Source organism: Salmo salar, chromosome 22, assembly GCF_965601325.2.
Source record: "Salmo salar chromosome 22, fSalSal1, whole genome shotgun sequence".
NCBI lineage: Eukaryota > Metazoa > Chordata > Actinopteri > Salmoniformes > Salmonidae > Salmo > Salmo salar.
The window spans coordinates 38,061,936-38,072,520 of NC_138312.1; the positions used below are offsets into that span (position 1 = coordinate 38,061,936).

Consider the following 10,585-nt stretch of genomic DNA (forward strand, 5'->3'; position numbering starts at 1 on the left):
GCTCTCACCACTGGTGTCCCCCAGGGCTCTGTTCTAGGCCCTCTCCTATTCTCGCTATACACCAAGTCACTTGGCTCTGTCATATCCTCACATGGTCTCTCCTATCATTGCTATGCAGACGACACACAATTAATCTTCTCCTTTCCCCCTTCTGATAACCAGGCGGCGAATCGCATCTCTGCATGTCTGTCAGACATATCAGTGTGGATGACGGATCACCAGCTCAAGCTGAACCTCGGCAAGACGGAGCTGCTCTTCCTCCCGGGGAAGGACTGCCCGTTCCATGATCTCGCCATCACGGTTGACAACTCCCTTGTGTCCTCCTCCCAGAGTGCTAAGAACCTTGGCGTGATCCTGGACAACACCCTGTTGTTCTCCACTAACATCAAGGCGGTGACCCGATCCTGTAGGTTCATGCTCTACAACATTCGCAGAGTACGACCCTGCCTCACACAGGAAGCGGCGCAGGTCCTAATCCAGGCACTTGTCATCTCCCGTCTGGATTACTGCAACTCGCTGTTGGCTGGGCTCCCTGCCTGTGCCATTAAACCCCTACAACTCATCCAGAACGCCGCAGCCCGTCTGGTGTTCAACCTTCCCAAGTTCTCTCACGTCACCCGCTCCTCCGCTCTCTCCACTGGCTTCCAGTTGAAGCTCGCATCCGCTACAAGACCATGGTGATTGCCTACGGAGCTGTGAAGGGAACGGCACCTCCATACCTTCAGGCTCTGATCAGGCCCTACACCCAAACAAGGGCACTGCGTTCATCCACCACTGGCCTGCTGGCCCCCCTACCTCTGAGGAAGCACAGTTCCCGCTCAGCCCAGTCAAAACTGTTCGCTGCTCTGGCACCCCAATGGTGGAACAAGCTCCCTCACGACGCCAGGACAGCGGAGTCAATCACCACCTTCCGGAGACACCTGAAACCCCACCTCTTTAAGGAATACCTAGGATAGGATAAAGTAATCCTTCTAACCCCCCCCCCCCCCCCCTTAAAATATTTAGATGCACTATTGTAAAGTGGTTGTTCCACTGGATATCATAAGGTGAATGCACCATTTTGTAAGTCGCTCTGGATAAGAGCGTCTGCTAAATGACTTAAATGTAATGTAAATGTAAATTGGCATCACTGCTTCCGCACAGACTGAACGTTTCAATGAGTATGCTGCCACTTGTCTTTTTCCTTCTCTGGAGTTTATATGGTGGTTGGCTACCAACTTTACGGTGCATTACCGCCACCAACTGGACTGATGTGTGGAACAGAGACAGTGAAGGTCTAAATCCTACCCAATATTATCATTTATTTTTATTTTATTTAACTAGGTAAGTCAGTTAAGAACAAATTCTTATTTTCAATGATGGCCTAGGAACAGTGGGTTAACTGCCTTGTTCAGGGGAAGAACGACAGATTTTTACCTTGTCAGCTTGGGAATTCAGTCCAACGCTCAAACCACTAGGCTACCTGCCGCCCCAAATCTCCCTAAGGAAATGAAATACATAATGAAATGCTCCATCCCCTGAAGATTTCTGCAGCAGTTAACTTAACCCTGGCTCTTTAACCCCATTACTCCTCAAATATAATAACAATTGCTCCCTTTCCCTACCATATTTCTGGAACTGAAATAGAACATGTTCCACTGTCTCCATCTTCTCCTAATAATGATCACACATCCCAGTTTGATATGTTCACTGTTCTCATTAACCCCTTGGCTTCTGCTTTACTGATTGACAATTCCATCTCAACATTAGGATGTTTAAGAGCCTGCTTGGGGATAACATCCACCTCATTCCACTCTACTCCCACATGAGCTGGCACCCAGAGGAACATCACAAATACTCCCATTCGTTTCACCCTATACATGCACTGCACAATACATCCTGTCTGCTGAGACAAATTAATTTAAGCTCATCAATGCAGCACAGGAGACCAAGCCATTTACTACTCTGTCTGGTCTCACCTCCTCCACCCACTAGTATGGCCAACAACTCCATTGAGTAAACAGAGAATTTATCCATTGCTGTCACTGCCACCTTAAACTCAGGAACACTCAAATCTGCACCTGACCTTGTTTTAGGGTCCTTAGGTCCATCTGTGAATATAAAGAAAGAATATTGTGTTCACTTACAACTGAATCTACTCCTTCCTCAACACTCTAAAGTCCATGGAGAACAAGAGCACCTCCTCCCAGCTGCCCACTGCACTGAGGCTAGGCGACACGGTCACCACCGATAAATCCATGATAATTGAACATTTCAATAAGCATTTCTCTACGGCTGGCCATGCTTTCCTCCTGGCTACCCCAACCCTGGCCAACAGCTCCGCACCCCTCGCAGCTACTTGCCCGATCCTCCCCAGCTTCTCCTTCACCCAAATCCAGATCGCAGATGTTCTGAAAGAGCTGCAAAACCTGGACCCGTACAAATCATCTGGGCTAGACAATCTGGACCCTCTCTTTCTAAAATTATCCGCCGCCATTGTTGCAACCCCTATTACCAGTCTGTTCAACCTCTCATTTTGTCCGAGATCCCTAAAGATTGGATAGCTGCCGCAGTCATCCCCCTCTTCAAAGGGGGTGACACTCTAGACCCAAACTCTTACATACCTATATCTAACCTGCCCTGCCTTTCTAAAGTCTTTGAAAGCTAAGTTAATAAACAGATCACTGACCATTTTGAATCCCACCGTACCTTCTCCGCTGTGCAATCCGGTTTCCGAGCTGGTCACGGGTGCACCTCAGCCACGCTCAAGGTACTAAACGATATCATAACCGCCATCGATAAAAGACAGTACTGTGCTGCAGTCTTCATCGACCTGGCCAAGGCTTTCGACTCTGTCAATCACCACATTCTTATTGGCAGACTCAACAGCCTTGGTTTCTCAAATGACTGCCTCGCCTGGTTCACCAATTACTTCTCAGATAGAGTTCAGTGTGTCAAATCAGAGAGCCTTTTGTCCGGACCTCTGGCAGTCTCTATGGGGGTACCACAGGGTTCAATTCTCGGGCCGACTCTTTTCTCTGTATATATCAATGATGTCGCTCTTGCTGCGGGTGATTCCCTGATCCACCTCTATGCAGATGACACTATTCTGTATACATCTGGCCCTTCTTTGGACACTGTGTTAACTAACCTCCAAACGAGCTTCAATGCCATACAAGACTCCTTCCGTGGCCTCTAACTGCTCTTAAACGCTAGCAAAACCAAATGCATGCTTTTCAACCGTTCACTGCCCACACCCGCCCGCCCGACTAGCATCACTACTCTGGACGGTTCTGACCTAGAATACGTGGACAACTACAAATACCTAGGTGTCTGGTTAGACTGTAAACTCTCCTTCCAGACTCATTTCAAACATCTCCAATCCAAAATCAAATCTAGAATCGGCTTTCTATTTCGCAACAAAGCCTCCTTCACTCACACCACCAAACTTACCCTAGTAAAACTGACTATCCTACTGATCCTCAACTTTGGCGATGTCATCTACAAAATAGCTTCCAATACTCTACTCCGCAAATTGGATGCAGTCTATCACAGTGCCATCCGTTTTGTTACCAAAGCGCCTTATACCACCCACCACTGCGACCTGTATGCTCTAGTCGGCTGGCCCTCGCTACATATTCATCGCCACACCCACTGGCTCCAGGTCATCTACAAGTCTATGCTAGGTAAAGCTCTGCCTTATCTCAGCTCACTGGTCACGATAACAACACCCACCCGTAGCACGCGCTCCAGCCGGTATATCTCACTGGTCATCCCCAAAGCCAACACCTCTTTGGCCTCCTTTCCTTCCAGTTCTCTGCTGCCAGTGACTGGAACGAATTGCAAAAATCGCTGAAGCTGGAGACTTACATTTCCCTCACTAACTTTAAACATCAGCTATTTGAGCAGCTAACCGATCACTGCAGCTGTACATAGTCCATCTGGAAATAGCCCACCCAATCTACCTACCTCATCCCCATATTGTTTTTGACTTGGCTGCTCTTTTGCACACCAGTATCACTACTCACACACCATCTGCTCATCTATCACTCCAGTGTTAATCTGCTGAATTGTAATTACTTTGCTACTACGGCCTATTTATTGCCATACCTCCTCATGCCATTTGCACACACTGTATATACTCTTTTTTTTCTATTGTGTTGACTGTATACTTGTTTATTCCATGTAACGCTGTGTTGTTTCTGTCGCAGTGCTTTGCTTTATCTTGGCCAGGTCGCAGTTGTTAATGAGAACTTGTTCTCAACTAGCTTACCTGGTTAAATAAAAAAATCTCTTACCCTTTCAAGCAACCCTATATATATATATATATATATCACTGGCTGAGGGAGAAACTAAGGGGCTAGCAGTTCAAATAAACACATTATGCACACATGCAGGACTGAGGTTAACTAGTCTAGTTTCCGAACTTCATTCATCCTCTGCATAATCCTGGCAATTGTAACTCTACCCAATGGCATGTTTAATTTCTTTACTCATTGACATCTATATTCTTGGGTAGTTTACATATTTTCAGGAATTTTGAAAACTCGATCTTTGCTTTGTCACAGGTTACAAACTTCCCTGCCTTTCTTTCGGATCAGGATACTCTGAAGAGGTAGGGGTTGATGTTTTTCTTTTACCGCATATTGAACAGCCTGACCTGACTAGAACCTCATTCAGTGTTCCATACCAATTAGGTTGTGGCCCAAAACATGACTTTACACCCAGCCACTTGGCTAAAACATGAACACAAAAGTGGTTTGATTTTCTGGAGATTTTTATTACATTCAATGATCTTCTTGAATTGGGTCAGCAACCATAAGAGTAGTGTTGGCTGCCTTCTAGTCGAATAGGCCAAAGCCCATGTCGTCGTCCGAGCCCTCCTCAGACTCCTCCTTGGCCTCCTCCTTAGCGGCGGCTGGGGCAGCGGCAGTCTCGGCCACAGCCACAGGAGCAGCAACAGCAAAGGCAGTGGGGTCAGCTAGGTAATCCTTCACCTGGGAAAAGAGGGGGTAGAGAAGCAAAGTTAACTCAAATGTAGAAATCTATGGAGATAACGTGCCAATGGATGACCTGGTGTCTGAGACCAAGCGTCCCTGCCTGCCGTGGGATGCAGACAGACAGGGATAGTAGGAGACAGGTTTTTGTGCGCAGGGGGAACGACAGAGCAGCACTGAACAAGCTGCACTGTAACTTATCCTGCAGCTGGGACACTCAATTGTGGCCTATTCAAGAATCAAACTGTGGCCCCTATCCCTATGTAGATGTGACAATCAAGGATTTGACAGGCATAAGCGATGTGAACATTCCTAACCTAGAGGGTGTAGTGCAAGGTGGCACTACAACTATATTACTGATAAATTCTTTCAGACTTAGCTAGGTTTTGTTTTGTTTGTGGACTGGGCCAGCATTTGATCAGTCATCCATTTAAATATCATGTGGTCCAAATGTGGGTGGGATGCCATACCTTGTCTGCCAGGGGGAAGGAGTAGTCAGTCTCCACGGCAACAGCCAGGACTCTCTTGTATCCGTTGATGATGGTGTGGGGGATGGAGGCCAGAGTCGGGTATCCGATCTCCAGACACACACTGGCGATGTTCCTCACACCCTGAAAAAGGACAAGTTGTGGTCAGGACAGGCATGAACGTGATTTTCAGCACTTCACTCAAGTCTGGCTGTTCCAATACATATTTGCTAAATTTGTGTCTGAAACCAAGCGTCCCTGTCAGCCGTGGGATGCAGACAGACAGGGATGTAGGAAACTAGTTGATGTGTGCAGGGGGAACGACAGAACAGTACTGAACAAGCTGCACTGGAACTTATCTTGCTTCCTCAAAAGCTAAGAGAAAATGTTCCTTAACTTGACAGCTAGAGTGTTGCAGTCCTTTTCAATGGATCATTTTCACTTGTTTTCAGAACATAAAATATTGAGACAAGACTAAGGAGAAACTAATTAAGACTTAATGGGACACAGTACTACATTTTAGTCCGTTTCATTTACTATTCAAGGCATCAATAATAATACATTGATTTTGGGTCATGGACTCAAAGTATCTTTACAAGGCAGTGTTGCACACGCTTCCTCACCTCCAGGAACCTGGCGTGCAGAGCATCCTCAGTAATGTCGAGCACCTCAGGGCTATAGACACTACCGTTATCATACACCTGCTGGATGAGCAGACCGAAGGAAAAGGGCGAGATGTTCAACATGTTGAGCAGCGTGGCCTCACTGGCTCCCACCTTGTCTCCAGGCTTGATGAGCATCACATCGCTCTGTAGGGAGAAATTAAGAGATGAGACACTTCGTCTACAGTCGATTTCATTTTCAGAAACGCCCCATTGTTTTCTAGAGAAGAAAACATTACAATACTAACCCTACACAAATCAGTACTTGTGTATTAAACACATGGAACACAACAAAGCCTAGCAACATGCTCAAAGTTATCTATTCAGCCAGCAACATATTTGATCAAATCAGTAAACCCTTCTCAGACAAATGCCTCAATGTCTTCAACTGAAAAGACACACTGCCCTGGAGAGCTGAACCCAGAGACACAGAACGTGACCCTGACCCAGTGACCGCAGAGACTGTGTCCCGTTCCGACTCGTCATCGTCTCATCACTGAAGAACACCTCTTATTTAGAGGATGACTGAATGTAATTCCACTATCCCATTAGTCTAAAGTAGAGCCCACTAAGCATAGACTGGCTGAGCTACTGCCTGAGGACTTAGACTGCAGTCGCCTCACCAGGATTTCAATGGTTCCTCTGGAGATCTTGGTGGTGATGCCCAGGGCCTGGAAGAAGGAGGTCTTCTCAGGACCAAGCCCAGTGTTCTGGGCTGGCACAGTCACGTCACAGGGGGCAATAGCGCCGGCACGGGCAGCAGCTGGCACCTGAGGGATAGAGGTTTGGACATTAGGGGACAATCCAGCTATGGCTCCGATTCAAACAAAAGAGTGGAGTCCATGGATACATCCCAAATGATGCAGCCCATGAGACTGAGCAAATTCAACAGAAAATTATGTTTGAGACCAAGCGTCCCTGTCAGCCGTGGGATGCAGACAGACAGGGATAGTAGGAAACTAGTTGATATGTGCAGGGGGAACGACAGAGCAGCACTGAACAAGCTGCACTGTAACTTATCCTGCATCGTTATTTCATCTTTTAAGCAGACTCCAGAAACAGGGTTCTACCATTTATTACTATTTAATAATATTGTATGTGTTCCAAATGGCATATCCCCTATATAGTGACCTGGTCAAAAGTAGTGCTCTACAAAGGAAATAGGGTGGCATTTTGGACCCCCCCCCCCCCCCCCCCCCCCCCAAGTTGACAATTTCACCATAAGACCAGAGGTTCCAACTCAGCGCCTGGTCAGAAAGAACATTAACCTTGTTGGCCAGCAGCATGTCTCGGATCTCAGCCAGGTCCTCCTTGGTGAAGACAAAGCCCACATTTCCTTTGATGTGGGGCAGCAACCTGTGAAGACAGCAACAATGTCAACATTGCACATAAAACCGCAAATGACACAAATAGCAAGACTGAGAAAAAGTGTCTGAGACCAAGTGTCCCTGTAAGCCGTGGGAAGCAGACAGACCGGAATAGCAGGAAACAAGTTGTGCAGGGGGAACGACAGAGCAGAACAAGCTGCACTGTAACTTACTCTGCTTTGCAAATAGCCAAATCAGTGGCTAGTTAAATAGATGTAAAAAAAGTTTCACCTTGCCATTCAGACCAAAATGTGTTAGTTTAAAACTTACTTCTCCAGGGCAGGGTTGTTCTCCAGGTGGCCACGGATGGCTTTGCGCATCATGGTGTTTTTACCCATGAGCACCACAGCCTTCCCACGCAGAGAGAGACGAATGGCCTGCATCTGCTTCGAGCCCACATTGTCTGCACCCACAATGAAGCATTTGGGGTAGTCATCCAGCAGTTGCTGCAAAGAATAGCAAGTCAGTCAAACAAGCAGTTCTAAATTCAGTTTGAGGAAATGTAAACCCTCTACCATTGTATAAGCAAGACTAAGCAAAATATGTATCCAGTTCGCTACTGTGCAAGTGTCTGAGACCAAGCATCCCTGTCAGCTGTGGGATGCAAACAGACAGGGATGTAGGAAACTAGTTGATGTGTGCAGGGGAAACGAGAGCAGTACTGAACAAACTGCACTGTAACTTATCCTGCTTTGTCAATGGCCAATCATAAGATGGGGTTCTATACTTCCAAGCATCATTGTTCTCAAAGTCAAGTGTTATGTCAACCTACGATGATTTTCATAAAATAGTTGGACTTCCACGTGGTCCTGTCTTCCCTCGGCATCTTTGCAGTGCTTCGAAGGATCGCTTTAACAGCTGGTTTAAAGACAGTAAATTATCTAAAGGAAATAAAATATGATTTTAGACACCCATCGGTAACTAGTAACATAGTAACTTACGACTTGTATACATGTACGTGGCTTTATGATGAACCAGTATATTAGTAACAAGTTAACGTCAGCTGAAATGTTACAGAAATAATGGTGGCACATGGCGGTAATCACCGTGCCAAGGAGGCCGCACAGACAAAATAGAAAATAAACTAAGAATAACTCAACATAATTATGTTTCCATATTACCATAGTACTGTAGTTTATTGTAAAACAAATACATTATTTTTCAACCAATATAACAAAACACATTTTATCGTGTACTCGTACATGAAGACTCAAGCCGGTGAAAATCCCTTACCTCGCAGTAAGGACGCGTGAAAGAAAGAACGAAACAGGAAGCGAAAAAATAATATACTGCACAAACAGCCAATCACAAATTATTACGACGACTCTGTTCCACAGACATGATTGGTCACCATCTGTGTCACTCATTTGTCGGTTGCTGACTCTGGGTGCATTCGTTTTATGGTCCTGTCCATACTGATGCGGAGCCAGCACTGAACGCAGATGAATGGTTACGGGAGTTTGTCAAGATCAAAAGAAAAATAGATGGCGCAAATGATAAAATAAAACTAAAAGATCCATCCATACCCATTTGCTTATAGTGTAAGCTCTGAGCATTCAATGTGTGTGTCTTGTGTAATTGAGACAAAATCAATGACAGTGTCCGAAATAAAATGTATTTATTGGCATCCATCACATTTCATTAAAATGTATCAGCAATCAGGTACCACATAGCTATCCCAGAAAACGACAGTACATTGGGAAATAAAAAAGGTGAGAGGGAAAGTAAAAAAACAATTACATATGGTATGGGGGGGGGGGGGGGGGGGGGGGGGGGAATAATTTATCTGAAGGGAACTAAAGGGATGAAATGATTAAAGTAAAAAGGCTGACTTTCCAATAAAAGGCAGAGAGTAGACTCCCTAATCAGACAGGTTGCCCCCCACATAGGTCTGGAATTTCCGAGACTTCAGAGAGAGCAGTGAACTAAAGCGAATAAATGTAGATAAAAGAAAACAATTACAATCCCTGATAATTTACACAGGGTGAAAATAGTACTTTGAAGGGCCTAGAGTTACATCAAAGCAAACATGCGCACAAGCCTCTCTTTAAAGGGGCCCAGTTCCATTCCAACATTTGGGATGGTGCCTAAACCTGAGGCCATAGCTACTCTCAAGAAATCTACTCTTTCCAGTAATTTGAGGAACTCGTTCAATGTTGAAGTGTAACTGTCCAGGACTAGATTCAGGCACTCTGGCAGCACTTACACCAGTCATCATTGTCTGCGTCTCCAAAGCACGGCAATAAAAGGCTACCAGAGTAATATTTCACAGCGCTTGATACATTATTTGGCACACTAACTTGATAATTCACTGAACAATTTAGGATTTACTGTCATAGAAAGAGAGTCTGACTTAAAGTAGAGTCAATAAGAAGAACTATAAACCCTACTTCTGTTACACCTGTCTATACATTTCAAAATTCATTTAGAATATTACATTAGCAGCATTTCCTCAATAACCAGGCTATGTTCATGTCAACCCAGTTGCACTACTAGAGAAACTCAAGGAATCTATGGCACAGCAAGACTGAAAGTGCTTAAAAACCCCACGTCTTCAGGGGGTTAAAGAAACCAAACCTTTCCAAACACATCAGAAATGGCATCCCAGCCTGAGGAGGGCAGACCCAAAGTTTCACCCAAAAGCAACATGTAGTAATTTTACAGCAACTGCGGACTATACTGTGCTGTGAGGCAATCCTCATTGTTTGCCCCTCTTTTGCTGACCCCCAAAACCCAGAGGTGCATCTGAAGTCTAAAATGGCTTCCCTATTTGTCTCTTCTTCATTTACACTTCATTGTAAGCTATTGGCTGAGTGACAGCAATATTAAGGTTGTATTCCAGGTGTTTGCTTTCGCTTGTCCAGTACTTTCACATCAGTGCATATGGAAGAAATTAGATGAGAAGAGGAAGCCACTAATTGTTTGAGATGCAATCCAGGACACTGGCTGGTGCAGCAATTGTTGTTCTGCTCCATCATAAAGGCTTCACCAATCCTATCGCAGCAAGGACATCGAAGTCCACCATATACAGTGAGCTCCAAAAGTATTGGGACAGTGACACATTTGTTGTTGTTTTGGCTCTGTACTCCAGCACTTTAGATTTGAATTGATAC

The 10,585-nt window shown here is 45.3% G+C and overlaps 1 protein-coding gene and 3 non-coding genes across 5 annotated transcripts; all 4 read right to left on the reverse strand.

Moving 5' to 3' along the window:
* Nucleotides 1-4,738: 4,738 nt before the first annotated feature.
* On the reverse strand, nt 4,739-8,837 carry LOC106583574 (large ribosomal subunit protein uL10). Of its 2 annotated transcripts, none has more exons than XM_014167939.3 (8): nt 8,706-8,837; nt 8,245-8,353; nt 7,743-7,918; nt 7,374-7,461; nt 6,729-6,875; nt 6,067-6,252; nt 5,447-5,587; nt 4,739-4,976 (listed from the first exon to the last, which is right to left on the reverse strand). In XM_014167939.3, the coding sequence occupies exons 2-8, from the start codon at nt 8,296-8,298 to the stop codon at nt 4,821-4,823; spliced, it is 948 nt and encodes a 315-aa protein (XP_014023414.1). In that variant the 5' UTR covers nt 8,299-8,353; nt 8,706-8,837; the 3' UTR covers nt 4,739-4,820. The 2 variants fall into 2 exon arrangements, with proteins under 2 accessions (XP_014023414.1, XP_014023415.1); XM_014167940.3 differs by lacking the exon at nt 8,706-8,837 and adding an exon at nt 8,675-8,698.
* LOC123729739 (small nucleolar RNA SNORA63) lies at nt 5,056-5,184 on the reverse strand. Its single transcript, XR_006761446.1, has one exon. It is a non-coding gene; the product is annotated as a small nucleolar RNA SNORA63 (small nucleolar RNA).
* Nucleotides 6,463-6,607, reverse strand: LOC123729736 (small nucleolar RNA SNORD15). The gene has a single exon (XR_006761444.1). It is a non-coding gene; the product is annotated as a small nucleolar RNA SNORD15 (small nucleolar RNA).
* On the reverse strand, nt 7,004-7,132 carry LOC123729737 (small nucleolar RNA SNORA63). The gene has a single exon (XR_006761445.1). It is a non-coding gene; the product is annotated as a small nucleolar RNA SNORA63 (small nucleolar RNA).
* Nucleotides 8,838-10,585: the final 1,748 nt, after the last annotated feature.

Bases quoted from the DNA above. Each gene is read 5' to 3' on its own strand.
- LOC106583574 (XM_014167939.3), bottom strand. From the start codon at position 8,298: ATGCCGAGGGAAGACAGGACCACGTGGAAGTCCAACTATTTTATGAAA. The intron at 6,876-7,373 runs GTTAATGTTCTT...TCTATCCCTCAG, and splicing joins ACATGCTGCTGGCCAACAAG to GTGCCAGCTGCTGCCCGTGC. The intron at 4,977-5,446 runs GTATGGCATCCC...CTCTTTTCCCAG, and splicing joins CCTTCCCCCTGGCAGACAAG to GTGAAGGATTACCTAGCTGA.